Source organism: Hippichthys cyanospilos, chromosome 11, assembly GCF_059441005.1.
Source record: "Hippichthys cyanospilos isolate Australia breed blue-spotted pipefish chromosome 11, RoL_Hcya_1.0, whole genome shotgun sequence".
In the NCBI taxonomy this organism is placed as follows: Eukaryota; Metazoa; Chordata; class Actinopteri; order Syngnathiformes; family Syngnathidae; genus Hippichthys; species Hippichthys cyanospilos.
In genome coordinates this window covers 126730-149620 of record NC_142379.1, presented here as the reverse complement: position 1 = coordinate 149620, position 22891 = coordinate 126730, and the positions used below count along the sequence as shown (strand labels likewise).

Sequence of the window (22891 nt, the reverse complement as noted above, 5' to 3'; positions counted from 1 at the left end):
TTCCACGTTCCGAAACGTTCTGGGAAGAAACCCATGCGCGCACAATAATTCCTGGGGGGCGTCCTGCTTCCCGATCCCCATTCACCGCGTAAAAGGAGGGAACGCCGTTTACCCGTTCTCTCTTTTTTGTATTTTTTTCTTCTGCGTCGGCACGCGAAGCGGCAAGTACCCCAATGGCCTCGCGTCGGAAGAAAAGACGGGCGACGTCCAAAGCGTTTTTGAAAAACCTTTTTTATTTGAAGTCGCGCTCACGGAAGGCGTTGGCCGGCCGCCGGCGGGGCCGCCTTGATGCAGACGTTGCAGCGGCCGGCGTTGTCGGCGTGCCGGCGGCCTTGGGGGTGGGGCCCCGTCAACCAGAAGCTGTAGATGTTGGCGAAGTAGTGGCACGTCCCCCGCGGGCCCTGGCACTCCACGAAGGGCTGCGGCCGGAAGTGGCGCAGGCAGCTGCCCGACGACGTCAGCGACTGACCGCCGCCCTCGTCGCCGGCACCCGTGTGCTGCGGGCGCCCGTTAAAAAAAACGTCATTTTCATTCGCCCGCCGGAGGGACCCGAGAAACGTCATTAGCGTCCTTGGAATTTCCAGGAAGACGGCGAGAAGATAAAAACGCTTTGGAACGGCCCGGTTTGGCCCGACGGATCCCAGACTGAAGAAATGCGGCCGATCGGGGAACGGGCCGAAGCGGCTCGGGCGAAAACAAGCGGCCGAGTCCGCTTTCGCTGCGGGCGACGCAATCGTGGCACTAGTTCAGGAAGGGACGGATCGGCCGAGTGTGAATTGGACGATTGGGGACTTTTTTTTTGCCCCCGGGGAAGCACTCACCATGAGGAAGGAGTAGCCGGTCCACAGGCTGGTCCAGTCGGGGGGGCAGGGCGGCCGGGCGGACGACTGGCTGTGCAGGGCCACGGGGGCCGAGGGCGCCTCGCAAACGGCGCAGCGGCTGATGTGCTCTTGGATGGAGGCTCCGCCCACCGGCAGGGCGGGCACGGCGGCCGAGGCCGACAGCCAGTAGGATTTGTCGTTGCGCCCGGCGTACGAGCACGTTCCCATGTTGCACGAGGCGAAGGGCATGGTTGAGAAGACGCGCATGCAGGAGCCCGCCTGACCTGCGACACAAGCGGCGCGCTTAACGCGGGGGCGCGCGGCCACCTTGTCGCCGACCTCGGTTTGCGAGGGCTGAAAAAACAGCTCGCCGGGAAGGTGGACCCGGTAAGACATTTTGAGCGCTCCGTTTGGGCCCCGCTCGCTCTTAGGTTGCGCCGACTCGGGACGCGCTCGCCAGCCCCGAATCGCCCTCGCGCTACCGGCCGATGGCCGCAGAGGCCGGGAGAAAGGGAGCGGGCGTACCGAGGTCCTGAGTGTGCGCCTTCTCCTGGCCTTCCAGGTACAGCAGACTGTATCCCACCCAGAGAATTTGCATCCCCTGCGGACACGACGGAGGCGATTCGGACTGGCTGTGGATGACCATTAGGAAGCCTACATTCAAGGCCCCGGAAGGTCCGGGAGGTCCGCGGTCCCCAGTCGAACCGGGGGCACCTGAACACGAAGCGCATGAGGTCTGATCGGTTGAAAGGCAAATCTCTCACGCCGCCCGACGGCACGGTGCAGACAAATTCCAGCCGGCGACCGAATTGCCGGGCGGCAGGCAGGCCCGGGCCCGAGCCCGAGCCCGAGCCCGAGGCCGAGCCCGAGCCCGAGCCCGAGCCTCGCTCGGGCGAACGTTTCACCTCCCCGTCTCACCTTTGGCTCCCGCCTCGCCGTGTTCCCCTTCCGGGCCTCGTCGCCCCGGCTCGCCGGCAGGACCCGGCGGCCCCGGAGGGCCTTGGGGCCCAACGCACCCGGCATCCCCTTTCTTACCTACGGTAAAATATCAACTGTCTACATCACGCAAACAAACGCGGATCCTGTATGGCGGGGGTGTCAAACTCATTTTTATCATGGGCCACATTGTAGTTATAGTTTCTGTCAGAGGGTCGATACGACCGTGAAGTCAAATCGATTTTAAGTGTGTTGGTCACACACTTAGCCAGTTTTGTGACCTGCAGAACTGTTCAAAGGGCGCCTGGGAACAAAATAACGATTGTTTTTTTTTGGTTTTCCTCCCAATTTTTTAAAAGTTGAAGACAGATTGCACACTTGGCATTTTAGTCACAAACATGAATTCAGATCAGTAGGTTGCGGGCATTGTAAAACAATGTGATGGGCCACATTTGGCCCCTGGGCCTTGAGTTTGACATCTGTGTCGTATGTCTTGATGGAGCCTTTTACCTTTGGCACCCCCGAGGCCACAGTCGCCCTGCATACCCGCACTTCCTGGTAGACCGGGCAGCCCGGGGGGTCCTGCGGGGCCCTGCGGGGGCGAATGGTAACTGGGGCAAGGAAACACTCTTCCCATCTCCCCCTTTGGACCTGCCTGACCAGTACAGCCCCGAGACCCAAGAGGTCCGGCCGGTCCTTGGAGACCTCTAGAGCCTGGCTTTCCAGGTATCCCCATCAAGCCTGGAGAACCTCGCTCACCTGATAACACGGGTTTTCGCACTCAAGAACACCATCGCACATTCGGGAGGGTCTGGACCGGAGCAGCTTCAGCCCGGAACTATGAGCAATCGGTTACCTTTGATACCCGGCATTCCACCCGTTCCCGCTTGGCCTCGGGGCCCCGAAAGTCCTTTGTCTCCCTTTTGGCCGGGGCACCCGATGTCCCCGTTGTCCCCATCGTCGCCAGGTACTGGAAGGTTAGGACCCGGGCCTCCCGCTTCGCCAGGGAGTCCTAGACGGCAGTCTGAAGTCAGTCAAGTCATACCTCGACTTTTGACTCGCGTCGCTTTTCATCCGACCTGGTTCTCCATCCGGCCCAGGGTCACCAGGATCCCCAGGAATCCCCGGAGGAGGATTTTTACAGTCGAGCCCGGATTCACCTGGAGGACCTACTCGTCCTTGTGGTCCTGGACAAGTAAATTGAAAGATGTTCAACAATTATCGCTCGTGTCCTCGGGTACGTTTGATACAGGGTTGACAATTGTCAGCCGTCCCTTATTCGAAAAGTATGATAAGAGCGTGTGAATAGAGTGCAACTTATGGCTAACAAACAAGCCAATTGTGAAACAATAGCTAACACTGTGTCCTGGCACTCATTTGGGTAATCCATTCAAATATGATGTGCACCCCTGCTTATCACGCACAAGGGCTCTAATAGAAATTTAGGGACCACCAACCTCTGGATCCTGAATGGCCTTTGAGTCCTGGGGCTCCAGGCTGTGACGAACCCGGGACACCGGGCTGACCGGGTGGGCCTTTATCTCCCGGGAGACCTTGAGAACCCCGTGAACCTGGAATGCCGAGACCTGAAAAGACAGAACGGGAACTTTTCTAATCGCCGCAGATGACATCAAAGAAATAACTTCAACAAAGTCCGTGTTAAACTTTTGCGCATCCTTATGTCATTCCTCCATTCAGACAAGTGTGCGAACCTCTGCTGCCGACGTCTCCTTTCACACCCTTTAGTCCGTCCAGGCCATGAAGTCCCAGTGGCCCAGGGGGACCTGTTCCAACAGTTCAGCATCAACTACTAGTACTTACACAGTTGTCAAAACAAAAAAAACAAAACAAAAAAAAAGTGAAATTGCAATTCCCACCTTGGAGTCCCAAGACTCCCTGCGATCCAGGGGGACCGTCAGCACCCGCCTTACCAGGATGACCTGGAACCCCCGGGCGACCTCCAGAGCCTGGGGGCCCAATGACACCTAACGAACAGGAAGACGGTTGTAGAGCTTTTCTCATTACCAGGACCTTTGAGATCCGTTCAGAAATTTTGAAACGGCAACATGAGCCTATCGAGACTGCGACGAATACCCCTGATTAGCGCGTAAAAGCTTTGCAGACAGACCGCTGTACCTGGAGGTCCTTGCTCCCCTGGCTGTCCCAGATCTCCCTTGGAGCCTCTCTGACCCGGCTCGCCACGGAAACCCAGAGCTCCAAGATCACCCTGGGGTCCTGAAGAACCTGATGGAGGACAATTGAGTTCCTCATTTTTGCAGTTTAGGTGCTCAGGTTTAAGAATATTGTGTGAGAAGTTCACCTTGTGGTCCAGCATCTCCAGGAGGCCCCTTATCCCCAGGTAAACCAGGTCTACTACGAGATTCTCCTTGATCGCCTGATAAATAAAAGTTGAATATTCACAAGTGTCTCTGAATCTGCTGGGTCGCGGTGGCGGGAAGATGTCTTGTACCTTTGGACCCAGGACGTCCTTGTTGACCACGTTCACCAGGCCTCCCAGGTGATCCTTGGTCACCCTGTATGACAATACGGGTGCCTCACAGACATGTCCGCACAGCTAAATTGATCGGACTTCAGTGATTCAGATAAGATTCGTTTTAAAGACGCGGTACAAAAAAAGACCCCATAACAAAGGATGCTTTAAAGCTCCTGGTTCTCCCATATCACCTTTGTCCCTTGTACAGGCACACATACAGTACATGCATGGATACATCAGACCCACGTGGGCATCTCTGTTCAGTAGGAGGGGATTTGATGCGATGAGTTTGCCGTTGTCGTTTGAAATCAACAGGAATGACCTTGTCCAGATTCCATCCTCGTCATTTTGGAAGTGCACTGAAATCGCAACGGCCTTCCCCATTCCAAAGTGTTAATGTTTCCCGCGGAGCGGGTCAGGCCACCAATAACCACATTTGTCAAACTGCTGATGCTCCTTCACGGTTGCCATGCGCACACAAACCACAGAAGCGAACGCTCCGGTAAAGAACCCAACAAATAAGATGGGATTTGGGCAAATATAAAGCAATCGGCCCCATGAGGAATTCCGCAATTAGGTGAAGTTGCCAATAGTGAACGACAACTGTGCGCGGGTGTGCTGTTTTTGGCCCTGTACGTTTGGTTGTGTTGATCAGTGAGCCACAGCATGTGGGAATTGACCTACATTTTGCGAGTGAGTAAGTTCCGTGCTTCGTGCCCCTCTTACCGGATCTCCCGTTTCTCCAGGGAAGCCGAGGAACCCGGGAGGTCCGGGAGGCCCGGGTCCTCCAGAAAGCCCCGGCCGGCCCAAAAATCCTGCCGGACCCGGGGGCCCGCTGATGCCCGGGGACATACTGGTGCCCGGGTACCCCGGCCTGCCCACGAGACCTTGTGCGCCCTTATTTCCTGGTAAATTTAAGAGACAAAAAACGTTCTTCAGTCTGTAGCAAAACGTTCACAGTATGGCGAAATTTTCCAATTCAATCTGACCTCGCGCACCGGGGAAACCAGCGAGACCGGGGGGACCGGGTTTTCCTTTTGCACCTCCGATGGGGACACTTAGTGTCTCCCCGGGTGGTCCTGGGTGCCCTTTACAGCCTGAACGGCCACAAGAACAAGACCACCATCAGGTCATAAATAGACATCAACTTTTCACATTCACACAGTGTATATTCTGAAAGGAATGTAGGCGGAATCAGGACCGTCCGAACAAGAGCCGGGCGGGGACAAAGTCCCCTGAGTGGCACTGCGCTGCCCGATATTAGAATGTTTGCTTTCTTAAAAGTAACAGTAGGAGTGTTTGTACCCTTCTCTCCTTTGGGGCCCTGACATCCTGGCCTGCCGTCTTGTCCATCAGGTCCTCTGTCTCCTTTCCGCCCTGGGTATCCTGGGAACCCGATTAATCCCTGCATTCCTTGGGCACCGTTCTTACCGGCGGGTCCCGTCAAGCCTGATTGTGAAATAATGATGTCACTTTTGCGCTATGTGAACATACAGTCGATGAATTCGAAGGCCCTTTGCGTCGCCCCTCGCTCCGGTCTGTCGGAAACACTCGTGACGTCACGAAACAAATACTAGCCGACCGATGTAAAATCTGATGCTGCCAGGGAGGTGCTCACCTTTCTGTCCATCCCAGCCTGCAAATCCGAAGTCTCCACTGGGACCGGGGGGGCCCGGACGTCCCGGATAGCCAGGAAAACCAGGGGAGCCTGCCTTTCCCACAGGGCCACGTGGGCCATAACCTGGAGGTCCTGGTTCTCCCACGTCACCTTTGTCCCCAAAACATCCTGAGCAAAACCAGGAAGGAGAAACTAAGGCTTTCAATCAGCTGTCTCTGACTTCTGCCACAAGTTCTCCTGGTGAAATGAGAGTCATGACATCAGTAAGTTGCTCCAGATCATACTTTACCCAGCGGGCCAGCAGCTCCTCGTGGACCGGGCGGACCCGAGGGTCCAGAGTTTCCTCTTTCGCACAGATCAGAGATAGGACCGGGGGGACCAATTTTGCCAGGCCCTCCCTCCTGTCCTTTCTGGCCCTTTGTCCCTGGAGCCCCAGGCAGACCTGGGACACCTGGAGAAAGAGAGACCATGTTTAAAGAAGACTAACCATTTGCGTGCGTACCAAAGAAACCGGACAATTTTGTCGGCGATTGTGATGGTTATGCAGAGGGGTTGTTTCGGGCCACAGCATACTGTATGTGTGGCTCTACAGTGGATAAGGTCTACAATATGTCCCGCGGCAGTAGATCCGGCATTTGGATTTCAGAATTTCCCCTCACCTTGAAAACCCGGGTTGCCAGCTTGGCCTGGCACTCCTTTAGGTCCCCGGAAGCCCGCGAGCCCCGGAAAACCAATGGGTCCTGCGGTCCCCACGTAAGACTCTCCAGCCGGTCCTCTCAGTCCAACAGCTCCTGGAGCACCCGGTGAGCCTGGTTCGTACGAAATAAAAAACAACAACCAAAAAAACCACGTACATCAGCGGAAGGAGCGCACCAGCAAATTCTTTTTGCGATTCTGTGTGAAGCGGATGAGAGCAGTTATTATAGGTTACTGCCTGTCTGACTATTCACCTGTCTTGGATATACATGTCTTAGATGGTCTTTCACCTAAATTGCGCTTTTCTAAGGTACTGAAAGCGCCACACACTGCCTACTCATTATCATGCTGATGGTGCGGCCTCTGGAACTACTGGGTGTATAGCATCTTGCTCAAAGAGAGTGCGCCGTGGTCACGATGGCCGGGATTGAACCCACGGCTTCCGAGTTGGGAGACAACTACTCTAACACTGATCCATGTCTCCTTTCTATGAAATCACCCGTCTTAGATGAGATGGTACCTGGCTCTCCAGCAAAGCTGTATCCTTCAGGCCCTTCAGCTCCAGTATCTCCAATAATACCACGTGGTCCTGGCAGAGGAAGATCGGATGCCCGCTATAATAGCCATGTGACAAAAGTGTGGTTCAAACGCATCATACCTGCTAGCCCTGGTTGTCCGGGAAGTCCAGACTGTCCTTTTTCCCCTTTAGATCCATCAGGTCCTGTGAATCCATTAAAGCCAGGAGGACCAGGGATCCCTCTGAGGCCTGGGCAGTTGTACAGCAGGTCAAATCCGCAGGTGGCCAAAAGCTAGAAGGCGAACCATCAATACTGTGTTCACCTGCATCTCCGGCCTCCCCTTTTTGTCCTGGGGCTCCAGGGTTTCTGGGTATACAAGGAAGCGTTTCGCCTAGGGAGGGGTGAGTCGTCAGTCCAACGTAGCCAACTGCCTTGTTCCCCCCCAACAACTTTCGCAATCAGGTTGAGTTTTACCTTGAACGCCTTTCAGTCCCGGGAAGCCCGGAAAACCCGGAGGTCCCGGGTTTCCCGGGTCCCCCCGCTTTCCCATCGCTCCGACCACTCCTGATCCTTTGGGGCCAGTTGGTCCGATTATTCCTTTGGGCCCAGAGGGACCCGGAAAGCCTCGAGCTCCCGGAGAACCGGAGTAACTTTCTCCCTGGAAACAAAGCAAAAGGTAAGCGTGAAAACTCAGCATGCAATTGATGAGTTTTTTTGTTTGATTTTTTTCCCCCCCAATCAACTGGGTCTGTGAACTCGGCAGGTTCATAAAATTTCATGCAAACATGCGATACTCCTATTACTCGTGGTGAGAGCCAATGACCTGAGGTCCAGGGCTTCCAGGGAGGCCTGGGAGTCCATCCAGTCCTCTTCTCCCAGGGAAACCTTGTCTACCCGCAAGTCCGGACTCACCGCTTTCACCTTTTTGCCCTGAGAAAAGAGGTTTGATCACTCCAACACGTTGACATGATTGAATCATTTAGGTTCACCCCACGCTTCATGTCTGTAGCATCCGCACTCTGACGAGTTGTCACAAGGTCTCTTGACTCCATGTCAATAATGAGCGCAACTTGGCAGTCAAAGTCAGTCCACTTACCTTTAATATCCATCACAACGAAGTCTCCTTTTTGCCCTTTGAACCCTTTGACACCAGGCAAGCCACCCAGGCCCTGCAAGCCAGTCAACCAATTCAAATCAGTGAGTCGAATGTGAGTTTGAATGTTCTTTTAGAGTCCGCCAAGGCTGGCAAAGAGAGTCTCTTCTTCAATACTTCAGACCCTAATAATGTACCAAACTTGGGAGTGTGTTTGGGCCACGTGATTTCCTTACCGGTTGTCCAGTTGCTCCAGTGTCCCCCACGCAGCCTCTCTCCCCTCTTGGCCCCTGAGCCCCAGGGGACCCCGGATACCCTAGCAATCCGGGCTTTCCCATTGGGCCCGGGGGTCCGCTCACCACAACTGGAGGACCGCAGGAACATTCGCCTTGACGACCTGCCGTAAAACACTTTCTGTCCCGCAACCTACACCACAGTCAACACATATGACTGGAATCGCCGCAGCCGATATAGTGACCTTTGAATCCGGGATAACCTAGAGGTCCGGGGGGCCCTTGTTCACCAGGCTCTCCAAATTCCCCCGGCACTCCGGGAAGGCAGTAATGCCCTGTGAAAATGTAGATCAAATATCCACGTTGACAAAGTTGTTTTTTTTCTAGAGCTACCGGCAGCCTACCCGGCCTCCCGGGTTGTCCTTTTGCTCCCTTGGGTCCTGGGAGTCCAGGTTTTCCAGTTTCCCCAGGGAATGCTCGATCTGTGAAAACCACACCTGGATCTCCTTGGTCACCTCTGCTTCCGGGAGTTCCCCTCGCTCCCACCGCACCCGCTGACCCTAGTCTCGGTTCAGAAAACCTTATTGGTCAAGTAAAGTTCCCCAATGAGTCGAAGTCGCGCGGTGCTAGCGTTAGCGTAGCAATGCTCTGACCTGGTATGGCTCCACCGGGGGTTCCTCGGGGCCCACGTGCTCCCGTGAATCCGCGATCTCCCGGAAGTCCCATCGGTCCCGGAGTCCCTGGCTCTCCGATGTCACCTTAAGGACAAACAAGCGTCTGCGTGAAGAGTCGCGGGTGAAGAGAACAGATGGCTGTGTCTCTGCGTGTGTGTGAACGGACGGCTACCCAAAAGTGTGATGACAATTTCTTGAGGGAGGCCTTTGAGACCAGAATCTCCCGTCGCGCCCTGCGACAGAACCAACGTGTATCATGTGCGACTCTTCTCCATGTCAACCCAAAGACGTTTGAACCATCACCAACCGACCTTTGGACCTTCTTGGCCGATCAGCCCCGGAAGACCGGAACTTCCTACTGCGCCCTGAAAACAAAATCACACGTTTCCTGCAGACGCACTTTGAATGCGTTGTGCCTGTTCTCTTGTTCTGACATCCGGGTTAATATCAGAATACTATTTTCCCTTCGCACCTATAATTCAGGTTCTAAAACATTTCCGTCTGCAATTTTTCCCAAATCTTGTTCCTGCTCCGCGTCCTTTGACTAATTTGAGTAAGCCTTTTTCTTCACTTTGCTCTTAAAATGTCTTCGACCCCCTTCAAGCAAACGCCTTTGAATGCTGTATTTGGAAACGTGCGAAACGCGATATATAAGCTCCTTCGTGAATGTACGCAGGTAAATATGTTGCGTGGTCTAGCTTATCTACCCCTGCCTTAAATTTCAGAAACCAGGGACATTGTCATATGCGGTCACTTGGAGGAAACCAAAACAAGCATTTTCCCAAATAATTGTTTGCCACTCCCACCCCGCTGTAAAAGAGAGACATGAAACCACAGTGAATTTGACATTCGGCATCTCGATATGAAGTCGCTCACCTTGGCTCCTTTGTAACCAGGTAGACCAGGGCGTCCCGGGAGTCCCTGAAGACCACAAACACACACGTAGGCGCTTACTCAGCGGTGGTGGCCACGGTGTTTGGAAAGGATGGCTCACTTTAGCAAAGTCGTCCGGATGCTTTTTGAACATTCGGAGGAGCGCCTCAAGCACAGCGCCAAGTGTGACGGGGCGCAATTGCAAGAGGCCAACGGACCTATTCTCCAGTTAACCGAAAGAAACCTTTCGGTCCGATCGAGAAACTCCGATCGCTTCGGGGGAGCCGGCGAGCAAATAAAAGCCTCGCCTTGTTTGAACAGCCAGCTCCGGAGTTTGCGGCGATTGGGTCTAGCGCAGTGGTTCTTAACCTTGTCGGAGGCACCGAACCCTACCGGTTTCATTTGCTCATTCGCCGAACCCTTTCATTTATATTGTGGACCGGGGGGGGGGGGGGGGGGGGGGGGGGGGGGCAATCTCGCAGTGGCCGCTCAGTAGGACCGGTAGGAAATGTCAAAGCAGGACGCTTTCAATGACTGTGCCCACTAACTGCAGACTAGACTGAGGAGTGGACCTCTGCGGCGGAGGCTCCACCGAACCCCTGAGACCGACTCACCGAACCCCTAGGGTTCGATCGAACCCAGGTTAAGAAGCACTGGTCTAGCGGCTGCAACGGGCGAGCGCGCGGGTGTCAAGTGGCGACCAGCGTTTTCGGCGGCTGGGTCAGGTCCGGCTCGAGATCTTTCCTCGATGTGATGTTACCAGCCTCGCTTTCCCTTCTCCGTCCTCCTCACGGCGAGCAGATCCGCCGAAGAAGGATGCCTCACCCTGGGTCCGGGAAGTCCCACGATCCCCTTCTCTCCCTTGATGCCAGGACCGGCGTCGAGGCCCTGGAGGTCAAAAGGAGCAGTCAGACCGGATGATGCCGAGTCGAAGGACACGCCGCGACCCTGGAGCGGACGTACCGGCGGGCCTTGAGCTCCGCACGCCCCTTTCGGCCCCGGCCGACCCTAACGGAGCAACGGAAGACACGTCGCTGTAAGAGGCACCGCTCGAAAAGAAGACGGCCGTCGTGCGGTTGGCCAAAGCCGAGTCACCTTCTCTCCTTTGATGTAAAAGTCTTCCGGGGGGTCTACGTACTCAAATGGCCCCGGAGGCCCTTGTAAGCCTTGTTCGCCCTGTAGACGACACCACTTAAGGCCTGCCGTCATGTCACAAAATCGGCCCTCGCTACTTTGTACCTCGTCTCCTTTCGGTCCCGGCACCGATCCACCTCGTTCGCCCTGAAAAAGTTGTACAAACACATCCGGCTTGCCGGTTCCTTCATTTGCTTTTCTACACTTCTTCGTCTTATCGCGGGCACCGATAAAAATAGTTGCTATAAACCCAGAAGTGAAAGCTGAACTTACAGGTTGACCTCTGGAACCTGGCAGTCCAGGGAGACCCTGCACACACACATGCGCACCCCAACACACACACACACACACACACAACCACACACGCGCGTGCGACCGCTGTCATAGTCCACCGGTATGAAGATATTGAAAGAATTTGTCACAAAAATGTTCTCACATTCACTCCGTCAGGACCAACAGCACCCATAAATCCACTCGGCCCTCTGGGACCTGGCCCACCCTACAGGCAGGCAGGCAGGGAGTGTTGTCGGGCAGTATGTCAAGACAAGCAAAAACTCAAAAGGACGAGCAGGAGGTCAGAGGACGAAGATGGCGGAAAATCAAGAAGTCCGATGCACACAGAAACGGAGGAAAGCGGCGAACTCACCGGCAGACCAGGAAGTCCTCCCAGGCCGGCGTCACCCTGTCAGACATAGCGAGTGTGCAAAATTGACATCAGTCAACCGATGAGCTTCTTTGAAACGACGACGGGAAGTGTGATGCGCAGACCACTTACAGGAACGCCGGGGTACTGGAGAAAGAAGAACGCCGGCTCGCCCGCTAATCCTTTAGGTCCTTGAAAGCCCTGTAACACAAAGCCAGCCAGCTCAGCCTTTGAATCCTAGCTGGTAGTTCTGCTGCTTTTTGAAGGAAAAGCGTGAGGCCCGCGATACCGCAAATGGTCCATCTCTAATCATATAATCCACGTCCGGCGGTATGGTCTGTTGTATATCTCGTGACGTATTCGAACGTCGTGCACATTGTTTATGTTGGATGCTGCGGTCAGATGTTGTGGTTTATTTTTGTTTTTCATCTTTACTGAAGAGGTCAATTTCAGGCGTTGTGTTCTAAGTCGTTGTGTTCTAAGTCTTGATTCTTGTAGCTTATGAGTTGCGGTCCTGTTGAGGTGTTGCGGTCTCAAACGTGCGCGACAGGTCGCGACCCTGAAATGTTGACCGGTTTGTAGTTCTGACCACTTCGCCGCGGGGCCCCGGTTCTCCAGGTAGTCCAGGATTTCCCTGCCTTCCTCTAGTCCCGTTACACCCATCCGCCCCTGGAACACCAGGCCCGCCAGCTGGCCCCGGGTGACCCTGATTGCACAAACGGAGCGAAGCGGGTCATCCAGGGAAGAGAAGTCTCGATCATGCGGATAAAGGTCCGGGGATTGCTTCCTACCGGCACGCCCTCTAAACCGGGAAACCCGGGAACACCGACAGCTCCCTGGAAAAAGAACAAATCGGCAGAGTTAGCAAAGCTATTGCTTGTAGTTTTCTTTTGAAAGCCTCCCCTATCTTGACGGGTGAACAAATAGGCCAAAGGGACCTTTGAATACGCGTCTTTTGAACTAAAATGACTTCGTGAGTGTGGGGCTTTTCAAGTCTGAAGTCATCCTTTCCGGATTGCGATCCTTCGATTATTACGGATGCGTCTGGATGAACGGGGTTCGCTCTGTGTTCATTCACCGTTTCTCCCTTCGGTCCCGGAGTTCCTGCCGGGCCTTCTTCCCCTCGCTTGCCTTTCTCTCCTGGCGTGCCCCGAAGGCCTGGGAAGCCCGGGGGCCCCTGAGGGCCCTGAAGGCCAAGCGGCCCTGGAGACCCCTGAGAAAACCAAGCAAAGAGTCAAAGCTACGCAAGCGCCGACGGACGCCCCGCTAGTCCAGCGGCACGCCGCCTGTCAAACGGTGTTCATTACGGTTTCCTTTTTGCTCGTTAGAGTTCGACCCGAACGGTAAACAAAAGTTGGAAATTTCCCCTGGGAGAACACAAGCTCCTTTCCCAAGTTTCTAAGCGGGTATCCCCAAGGAACTACGCATCCCGGAGCTTGCGCTACAGACAGGGCCGGAGAGCCGGCGCCGTCTCGAGTGTGACGGGACCCGTTCCCTCCTTAATTTCTGAAGGGCGAAAGCCGGGCTGTCAGTGGAGAACGGCGGCTGTTAGTCCACGTCGCCAGTGGCGTGATGCTTCGGGGCCTTCCTCCCGCTCTCCCTGTTCCTGTCCGGGAATTCCGCGGGTGACTCGAGCGAGGCCTCCGCCGCCGTCTTTCGGTGCGATGGCCAGACGTTTCTATGCGGCCCCGGTCCGCGAATGAAACGGTGTTCCCTTTCGGCGGCGCGGGTGCTCGGCGCAGACCAGAGGGTGCGGAGTCCGATCGGGCCCCTGGCGCGCGCCCGTGTTTTTACCCGACGGCCGTAACGCCGCCCCTTTTTCCCCGGAGAATGTCATTAGGTCACATTTGGACTTTTTCTCCAAAGTAGAAACCCTTTCATTTTTTTTCGGTGTTGGCGCGCCGTTTTGTTTAAATTGGCGCTGGAATAACGGAGGGATACTTTTGTTCACTCTGGACCCCGACGTTTTGGGAAGCTCTCTTCCGACGGTTCGACAGAAACAACACGGCAAACAATAGCAGCAGTAAAAAGAATTCAGGTGACGAGGCACGCCGATGCGAGCGCCAGAGGACGGACGGAGGCCCCGCGACAGCATCGGCGATGCGCGCGGTGGATGCGATGAGATGTGACAGGTCTGAGCTCTGTTAGTTTTTGCTCTGGCTAGCTTTCTCTGGAAGTATCGAGGTGTGAAATCTGTGCGACAGACGCTTTGGCGTAACGCTTTCTGTTTGACTGCGGCCCCCAGCTGTATAAACGCGCACACACGCGCACAAACAGTTGATTTTTGTAACATCTAAGGTCACGTCGAAACTACAGCTGCCTTTGTGTGTGTGTGTGTGTGTGAGAACAAAGAGGCGCACATTTGACTTTAGGGCAGGAGGTCATACTCATTTTTGTGGAGGAGGACCAAAGTCTAGCCGGGGTTCCCGCCAGGGGGCCGTCGAGACCCAAAGGCTTGAAACGATTGCCCGACCCTTTGTATTTTTTCGCACGCACGCCGAAAAAACAATGGAGCCCCCGGTTCCGGACACAACCTCTGGACTCGGGCGGCCGACTTACGCTCTAAATTTACTCTCCGCGCTCTCGAAATCTAACGGGATCCAGTCGCCGTCTCGCAATCCCCATCTTGCGGTCCGAAGATAGGTTTGGGAGTTATGGAGTCGCCGGGGCGAGGCGAGCTTTCGCATTGTTTGCGCGACTGTTTGTTTTTTGTCGCGGGCGGAGTCTCACCCTGGCTCCCTTCGCCGGAAAGCACGGACAGGCGGAGCAGTCTCGGCCGCCGCACAGCTCCGCGTCGTGGCCCTGGAGACAGCGGAACGTAGAAGCGCCGCATCACGCGTTCAGTCATTTGCTCGTTCACTCATTCCACCCCACGCGCGACGTCGGGAATAGCCTAAAGGCACGTTGCGCTTGGAGAGCGCTTTTCTGCCATCCGTTTAGGAAACGCTCTCGCGCGACGGTAGCGCTAAAGGACATTGCGTTGCCGCGGCCGCCATATACGGCGCGCCCGGTAGGGGGGGCCGGGCGGGCGAAGCGTCTGTCTCGGGCAGCCGCCCGCCGGTTACCGTTTACTCGTCGGGCTAAAAACGTCAATGCCGTTCTGTGACGTTAGCCTCGAGGAAGAGCTGGGCAAAAGCGGCATAAGCTTCCAAGGCGCGTGGTCGGTGCGACATTACTTGTTAGGCTCGGCATCCTAAATCGCCTGACTTTTCATTCGTCTCTTTACCGTCCGGCCTCAGGAACGGCCGAGCCCCGGGATAGCGGTCGCTACCTCGGATTCACCTCGCGGGAATCCGTCCAAACAAACGGACCGATGGACATCGCGCAGGAATACCGTTGCCAACGCGGCGGCGGGTAGTATGGGGGAGCGAGTCTTTCACGGACCGCTTGTGCCAAAGGCTGTCACGTTCCGCGAAAAAAGGAGCGTGCCGGGTGAGCGGGGTCGTCGCGGCAGACAGATTGTCAGATTGTTGGCTTCCCAGCTTCCCATCATGCACCGGTGTTTGTGTTGCCGGCTGCATTCCTGCTGCCTTGTGTCAACTGAGTGAGCAGTCAAGCGTTTCTATCAGCTGCAGGAATGCCAAAATCTGCCCGCCCGCCCGCCCGCCCGCCCGCTCACCGCCGCGTCCACCAGACGCGCGTCCTCCGCCGGCACCGACCGCGAATTGGACGCAGCCGCTCGATGCCGCCCGCATCTCTCCTTTGCGTAGTCCTCCACCGAGCAGAGGGGGCGGGCCGCCTCGCAAAATGACCTAAACACGTTTTTAACGCGTACGTGCGACGACTCCAAAATCGTTGCCGCGGAAGGCAACGTTGTATTCACTGCCGGCAAGGCCAGAGTTTAGGCGAGGCCTTCCGCCGAGCGGAAAAGAAGCGGCCTCCTCGGGTGTACGGCGGGAGCGTAAGAACGGGCGGCATCTCCCGGCCCTTCTCGCGCGCGACGGGAACGGGCAGGAAGCGGACGGGGGCGTTCGGCTCGTCCCGCGCTCCTTTTAGGACCGGGCGTAGTGACGGGCTGAGATTGGGCTTGGAATCGGCAGGGGGCGCCGCCCCCCGATTGCTCTAATTGCTCAAATTAGATAGCCTCCTACTCACGTCCGTTAACCCTAACCCTGATTCGAGCCCAGACAACGACCGACCGACCGAGTATGGTTACCCCTAACCCTAACCCTTCCGTACGGCCCTCTCGTTCGGGGGTGATGCCAAAAGCCCCTTTTTGAAGTCCGGGCCACCGCGCCGGCCCGGGCCACGTTCGCGCCGGGGATCTTCCGCCACGCGCAGCCGGGCCGGCTAACATGTCAGCCTCGGAATTTTACTTTCGATGGGGTTGGGGTTAGGCTCGGAGCGATTTCCCGTTCGATGTCCGGCCGGGCCCCGCTTACCGGGACCGCCCGTTTGCCCCCGGCCGCCCCGCCGACGATGCGGTTCCTACATCTCGGAAGCGGTTAAAGAGAGAGACGCGGATGCGCCGCTTACCCCGAGAACACCGGTGCTGATCAGGAGCATCAGGAAGCACCTAAGGGCACAGGTGGACACGGGGCTCGCTCGGTTGCTCGAAGGAGGCGCGGGCGCAGGCGGCGACGGACACTTGACGAAGATGGATAAGGCGCACGCAGACGGACGGAGGCGCGCGAGGCAACTTCAGCGCCGCGCGCTCGGAGCGGCAAGCGGGCCGGTCGAAGGCGTTCCGCAAAGCAAGGAGAGCAAAAGCGGCTCGTCGGAACGCCTTTGCCGGCGCTTCGACGCCCGCGCAGGCCAAAGACGTCCGGAGGGCCGTACGCGTCGCCGTCTTCTCCCGAGCCGCGAAGTGCGCGATCCTCCAGATGGCGAGAGGCCGCTCAAAGTGTAGAGCGGTGCCAAACGCGTGCCGGCGCGGCCGGTATAGAGCAAGCTAGACTTTTGCCGCAGGCCTCAGTGAATTTCAATGCAACGCAAACGCAGCCAAAAACATTTTGTTTTTTTTGTTGCGTGTGGAAGCAAGAAAGAGAGAAATGCTTCATTGCATGGGGTCATTTTTTTTTCCGCGTGCAGGTTTCGTGGCAGAGGGTTTTTGGGAGGTCGGAAACGTGAAGGGAACGGATCAAAGAGTCCGATCGAGTTGACCGACGAGTGAAAAAACCCGGACGGGTCTCGGGCAGTCTATGAGGGAAGCGTCTTGGCGCTCAACTAAATGCCGTAACTCACTTCGGCTAGTTGATGCGCACAGCTGGGCGAGCGAACGCCGCGTCCAATTTGGGGCGGGCGTTTGATCGTTTTGCAAATCCGTTGCGCTTATCCGGCCAAAGGACTCGTGGCCCTACTTGATTCGGGGGAACGCCGGCTTTCTCGAAGCACGGGGGCCGCGAGCGCCTTGCGTACCTGAGTGTCATGTCGCTTCCGCGGGTCACGCGCGGCTCGGTCCGCTGCTCATGAGAAGCCCCGCCGACTGGTCCTCCTCCCGCCAATCAGGAGCCTGCGATGCTGCGCACAACGTGGACGGTCCCGGTAAGAGCGCCGGCGTTTTTTTTTTTTTTTTTTTTTTTGTCAGGCTTCTCGGTTGGACCGGGCCCTTTCAGGCAAAAATACCTGTGGTTGCGATGGAGTCATTTCTAAATGGAAGCGAGCGAAGGAAAGCCGCGCCCGGGTAGCTCGGAGCGACCGACGGCCCCCCGGCGCTTAAGCCTTCCCCTCGGCCGCTGACGCCAGGGAGCCCGGGGCGCCGTTCGTTTTGAGGCCCCAGAAAAGGAGGAGGTGCGCCCGGTGTCGCTCGGACGCGCGGCGGGGCACGGCGCCGGCCCCAAAATGGCACGACGCCGGCAACGAGGGCGAGGGGGCGGGTCTCTGCGGCGGTTCAGGCGCATCCGCCCGCGCCGGACGCAGGCGGAACCTTTGTTCTTCCGACTCTGGACGGGAAGCGGAAAAGCACCTAGGCCGTACTACGGTGGTACTAAGTTGGCGGTGGCGCTAAGGCACTAGGTCCTACCCCTCGGAAAAAAGACCACACCTGAAGATAACGCTCCGGCACTTCAAAGTTTCAAAATCCAAACGCTTTCAAGCAAGTCCCTCCAGGACCAACTCTCACTCGGTCGTATGCGATTCGACCCGACCGCACCAAGACCTTTGAATTTTGATTCTTTTTTCTTTTCGACGGCATCGGTGTCGCGCGCGTCGCTCTCATGGCCGCCCGCCCTCTGGTCGCTCGCTCGTTTGCCGCGGACATTGTGGAAAAACGGTCGGCGCGCTCCTCGAGCGCGTTACGTACTCGCGCCCTGCCCGCCGAGGACACTTAGCCAATAAATCGGTCAATCGGACGAGCGGACTCCTGAAGGCAAGTCGACTATGACGAGCGGCGGCGGAATGACGTCACGAACGATGAGGTCGATTGACCGGCCTTACCTTGGCGTGCCGCTGCCGCCGGTGGCCGTCACTCCTTTGTCTCCATGTCGGCGTCCAAAAGTCCGAGAGAGACTGGCGCCGCGGTCGGGGGCGCCGTGCGCGTCTGGTAAGCGCGGCCCCGCCTGAGCGGGCGCCTTTCAAAATAAGCGCGCTCCCGTCCCCTTTTTGCAGAGCGGCAGGCGGGCGCCAGACCCGTCTGGGCTTTTAATTTGGAGGCGTGGGAGGGCCGGGTGGGCGTGTCCCTCGGAGGCGGCGAGGCGCGCGGGCGCGCGCGACCCGTCACAAGGCGGACTGAGCCGGGCCGAGGAGGGATCGCCAGCAGGGAGGTGGAGCGGGCCGGCCGCCGTTTTTATGCTCGTCGCGAGGGTCCGGCGGGGGTGCGCCCCTCCGCTGATGCTGATGCTGATGCTGCTGACGCTCCTCCGCGGAGCTCCGGGAACCGCCGGCGAGGTGAGCCTCCCGCGCCGACTCGCGCTTTTGTCTTGGCCGGGTTCGACGGGCCCGCGGTTGGCCGTCCCGCTCGTTGGGGTGCGCCCGCCGGCCCGCTTTCCCGCCTTCCATAAGGGTTCCCGTCGCGGCCTCGGACTCCTTCCGGCAGGTCTAGCGACCGCGGGGACGACCCGCTCGAAAACAGAAAAAGAACGAGGTCGAGAAAAGGGAAAAACAAACAGTCGACGAAACGAGGGGGGCGGCCCATGCCGGGTCAGTGCGCCGAGCGCGCCCCATTTGGCGCACGCTGAATTTTGGAAGGGCGCCTTTACCGACCGGCCGCCGTTCGGACTCGGGCGTGAGGCGGCGCGCTCTCGCCGCCTTTTTTTGTTTTTTGTTTTAAGGACGGACCCTAATCCCGCGCTTCCCACGCAGCGCGCGCCGGCATTGATGTAGTTTTCGTTTTTTCAGCAAGGCCCGATAAGCGTTGAGCAAATTTGACTTGTCGGGTGGCCCGCATGAAGCTCGGTCGCGTCAGACACAACAAAAAAGCCGCACGTGCGGGCTGCGACGCGCCCCGGCCTCCTTTTTGTTGCCCAGTGTGCCCCCCCCCCCCCCCACACACACACACACGTTTCTCAAGCCTCGGTTAACACTTTTGTCATTTCAGGCTCACAATGGCAGAGCCTTAACAAACGCGTGTGCCCGTGTTGCGCCTCGCTACGTTTCCATGCACGCGCGAGGGCGCAGCGGGCCTGAAAAGACAAAAAACAAAGCAAAGAAAAAACAAATACAAACATGCGCCGACACGCGCCAGCGGGACGACGGGACGGCGGCGGACGGGACCCAGATAAGAGCGCGTGGGCCGTCGGCCCAGATGTCGTCTGGGTCCCGCTTCACTTGGAAATGTCTTCCAAAGATAAAAAAGTCAAAAGACAAAATAAAAACAAGACGCGTCGCCGTTTGTTGCTCGCGCAGGGGTGCGAATGCAGCGGGAAGTGGCCGTGTCATTGCGATGGGATCAAAGGTCAGAAGGTGAGTGCCGCCGTACGCCTCGTTTTTCCGCTCTCGTGGTTTCGCGGCGCATCCCCCGCGGGAGCCCGAACGCGCACCCAAAGGGCGTTCTCGGTCGGACTTCGAACGGAACGGCGTGAGCGATTTTCCCTAACGGTGCGCCCGCGCGCAGGGGGAGGCGGGTTACCGGGGGTACGACGGCCCGCCCGGCCTGGCGGGCCATCCCGGCAACGAGGGCGGCCAGGGGCCGGACGGAGTCCAGGTCAGTCGCCGATCCGAGCGGTAACGCCGAGCGTACCCGTGACCGAGGCTGTCGCCGCGGTATCCGCAGGGTCGGCGGGGCCTCGCGGGACACGTTGGACTCAAAGGTTCTCGGGTAGGAAAATTGCAGCCGGCGACGCGCCCATTTTGACGTGATACCGTTTCCACTCGGGGGCGCCACCGTGTTCTCGCGCTGGCGCACGCGCATTGACGCGCGCACGCACACGCGCCTCCCGTTGCGCCTGTGTTCAGGGTGTTCCGGGCCCTTCGGGTTTTCCCGGGCCTCCCGGCCTTCCGGTGAGTCCAGAGCCCCGGCAGCTTTTCCAAGGTGAAACGCCACCGGACGGACGGCGCTTATATTTTGCCTTTTCATTCTTCTTTCAAGGGCCTTCCGGGCGGCGAAGGCTCGCCGGGCCAAGCGGGACTCCCGGGATGCAACGGCACCAAGGTTAGCCTTGGAAATGACTCCCGGTTCCCGCCGATCGAATTTTGGTCCATTTCCTCCCGCGCCATCAAATCCTCTTCTTCGTCCCCTCTTTCGTCTTCCTTTAATTGGCGCGCGACGTTTGCGACTCGATGGATTCGCCATATCCTCTTGTCCCTTCCAGGGTGCGTACGGCTTCCCCGGCTTACCGGGAATCCCCGGAGCGGTCGGCTTCCGTGTGAGTGCCGCCCGCAGGCGTCCCGCGCTAACACGGCTACATAGCCCAGCTAACGGCCGCCGTGCGTTTCAGGGTCGCGCCGGACCGCCGGGAGAAAAGGTCGGGCCGGGTCTGGCGGGCCAGGAGATTTCCCCGCTCCTTCCGAGTTCCCATGGGAGTCGTTTGCTTTCTTGCAGGGAGACTCGCCTATCTTCCCGAGTTCCGCCGACACGAAAGGCGCACGAGGACCTCGCGGGCCGGATGGAGAAAAGGTACTATGCGGGAAAGGACGCATTGGCTCGCCGATAATATAAACAAAATATCATCGTGGCGATTGAGAACATTCCGTTGGTCGCTTCGGCCCTACTCATTCCGCAAGATGGACATCCCGCCGTAGCGATTCGCTCGTTCCAGACTCCGGAATCCCCGCGATGGGATTTAACTGCCCGCCACGTAAAACTTAGGTCCCGCGAGTCCGGCTCAGCGATCGGACTTTGTACGCCTCCTGCCCGATCGTCATCCGGCAGCGCCCCCCCCCCCCCCCCCCCGTGAGGCCGCGCCACATGCTACGAGCCGCCCGTCGCCGCCGCCTGGTTTTTGGCGTCGACTCGCAAATACAAACTTGCTTACTTCGCCGACGGAACAATAGTCAAGTTTTGAATTCTGACGAGCCGTCGTACGTGACGCAGGGCTCTCGCGGAGATCCGGGTCCTCCGGGATTCCCGGGGCCTTCGGGACCCGTCGGACTTCCCGTAAGTCTTCTTCCGCCCGTTCGACGGAGTTACTTTCCGGTCGATCTCAGCTTTTTCGGGTGTCGTTCCGGCGCAGGGGCGTCCGGGCTCGCCGGGATCACCGGGAGAGAAGGTCAGAACGACTTCGGTTCTACGCCGGCGCTCGTCGGTACGCCGGCCGCGCTTTTGAACGTACGCTCGCGTTGTCAGGGTCAAGAGGGTCCCAGCCCGGTTCGTCCGGGTCCACAAGGCCTGAAGGTGGGTGCGTTGGCCCTAACCCTGACGTCCCCAGATTTTCACAATGACTGTGCTTGAAGGGAGATCGCGGACCTGTGGGGATCCCCGGCCAGAAAGGAATCAAACTGTACGCCGAGGGGCCCAAAGAACTCAAGGTCCGCCCTCGTCCCCGCCTTCCTTCGCCGACCTCCTTCTTCTTGGCCGACCTCCTCCTTCTTCCGTCCCTTCGCGCATTCCTTCCGCCGCCGTTTTGTCCAGTCGTCAAATCGTCCCCTCGACTATTCATCGCTTCATCCACGCGGTCATTTATTTGACCGCCCGTTCACGTCGCCGTTCGTTGGATTGTCGATTTCCTTCGCGCTCGTTCGCGGGTTGACGTATTCGAGATTCATCCGAGCGGCGTCCGTCATTCCGTCTGCGCTTTAACTCGTTCGTCACCCGTTCGTCCGTTCACACGTCCGTCCTTCCCGACGTGCGTGCGTCTCTGCGCTGGTCCTGTCATTGTTCAATAATTCCCGCGTGGACCCACGCGCCCGTTCCCGCATCCCCGCCTTCGCCAACGCGCTTTCAGGGTGAACCGGGCGACGTCGGAGACAAAGGTTGCGCCGGGCGCCCCGTAAGTCCCTCGACTCTTCTTCCGGCTTTGCGCCGGCTTCTTGCTTTCTGGGCCGCCTGACCTTTTGACGCGACAGGGTCCGGCGGGAAGAACGGGGACCAAAGGCGGGCCGGGCCAGCGAGGGGAGCCGGGCTCACCGGTAAGGCTTGGCCCCGGCCGGCCTTTCGGGGGAGCGCCGTAGCGTATCTCGTGCCTCACCGGCCATTTGCAGGGAAAAGCGGGAAAGGACGGGCTTCCCGGAGAACTGGGCCAACCGGTGAGAAGCGTAACGCCGGCTGCCATTTGGCATGCCGGCCCCATGACAAAATGATGCATTTGCGCGCGACCGCAGGGAGAGCCGGGGCCTCGCGGATCCGTGGGCCCCCCCGGCATCGACGGAGTACCCGTGAGTACAATAGCTATCCGCCTTCCCGCGCTTTATTCCGGGGTCGGGTGTCGGGGGTAGCAGCTGCAGCGGCGGCAGAAATGTTTTAGGGACCGAAATACCTGTGAATTTCATTTATAACAAGGAAGTTTCCTTCGACGAACAAACTCATTTCTTTCGTCCTTTTGACTCTTTTTGATTTAGCGGTTTTAATCCAAATCAATGACTTGTGGGTGTCGGCGCAGGCCGTTTGCGGATTTGCAGTCAGGCCCAGCCCATGAGCCACCCCGCCGTAGGAGGGGTCCAAATTACCGCTATTATTTAGACCCTTGTGTATTATTTGAACGTGCCTATTTGAGCATGTTATTTTTTACTAACGCGACGCCGCTAAAAAACCTATGGTTGTCACGGGTATTTCTTTACTTTGTCTCGAGGGCGAGAACGGTGACTTTGGTCCTCCCGGTCTCCCGGGCGAGGTGAGACTTCCTCC

The 22891-nt window shown here is 57.7% G+C and overlaps 2 protein-coding genes across 2 annotated transcripts in view; one reads left to right on the top strand and one right to left on the bottom strand.

The window, feature by feature from the left end:
• Window positions 1-213: 213 nt before the first annotated feature.
• On the bottom strand, window positions 214-18278 carry col4a4 (collagen, type IV, alpha 4). Its single transcript, XM_088428463.1, has 47 exons — window positions 18109-18278; window positions 17092-17193; window positions 16210-16249; window positions 14464-14535; window positions 12812-12946; window positions 12525-12569; window positions 12323-12439; window positions 11866-11934; window positions 11737-11772; window positions 11527-11589; window positions 11364-11399; window positions 11196-11237; window positions 11052-11132; window positions 10920-10964; window positions 10782-10844; window positions 9960-10004; window positions 9395-9448; window positions 9256-9316; window positions 9063-9167; window positions 8814-8969; window positions 8655-8744; window positions 8413-8573; window positions 8180-8252; window positions 7907-8013; window positions 7558-7741; window positions 7406-7474; window positions 7224-7331; window positions 7086-7154; window positions 6529-6678; window positions 6159-6320; window positions 5870-6037; window positions 5557-5700; window positions 5241-5348; window positions 4978-5156; window positions 4228-4291; window positions 4078-4152; window positions 3894-4001; window positions 3635-3742; window positions 3470-3541; window positions 3215-3343; window positions 2837-2944; window positions 2614-2769; window positions 2268-2516; window positions 1740-1856; window positions 1347-1535; window positions 822-1105; window positions 214-497 (listed from the first exon to the last, which is right to left on the bottom strand). The coding sequence occupies exons 2-47, from the start codon at window positions 17100-17102 to the stop codon at window positions 249-251; spliced, it is 4956 nt and encodes a 1651-aa protein (XP_088284589.1). The 5' UTR covers window positions 17103-17193; window positions 18109-18278; the 3' UTR covers window positions 214-248.
• col4a3 (collagen, type IV, alpha 3) overlaps window positions 18153-22891 on the top strand; it is a 20537-nt gene continuing 15798 nt past the window's right edge. The window contains exons 1-19 of the mRNA XM_088427733.1: window positions 18153-18214; window positions 18324-18558; window positions 19516-19572; window positions 19724-19813; window positions 19883-19927; window positions 20065-20109; window positions 20198-20260; window positions 20421-20474; window positions 20547-20573; window positions 20651-20725; window positions 21143-21205; window positions 21282-21317; window positions 21395-21442; window positions 21502-21576; window positions 21993-22037; window positions 22114-22176; window positions 22249-22293; window positions 22369-22422; window positions 22836-22877. Of these exons, the coding sequence (XP_088283859.1) occupies window positions 18153-18214; window positions 18324-18558; window positions 19516-19572; window positions 19724-19813; window positions 19883-19927; window positions 20065-20109; window positions 20198-20260; window positions 20421-20474; window positions 20547-20573; window positions 20651-20725; window positions 21143-21205; window positions 21282-21317; window positions 21395-21442; window positions 21502-21576; window positions 21993-22037; window positions 22114-22176; window positions 22249-22293; window positions 22369-22422; window positions 22836-22877 (1224 nt within the window). The remainder of the gene's footprint in view (window positions 18215-18323; window positions 18559-19515; window positions 19573-19723; window positions 19814-19882; window positions 19928-20064; window positions 20110-20197; window positions 20261-20420; window positions 20475-20546; window positions 20574-20650; window positions 20726-21142; window positions 21206-21281; window positions 21318-21394; window positions 21443-21501; window positions 21577-21992; window positions 22038-22113; window positions 22177-22248; window positions 22294-22368; window positions 22423-22835; window positions 22878-22891) is intronic.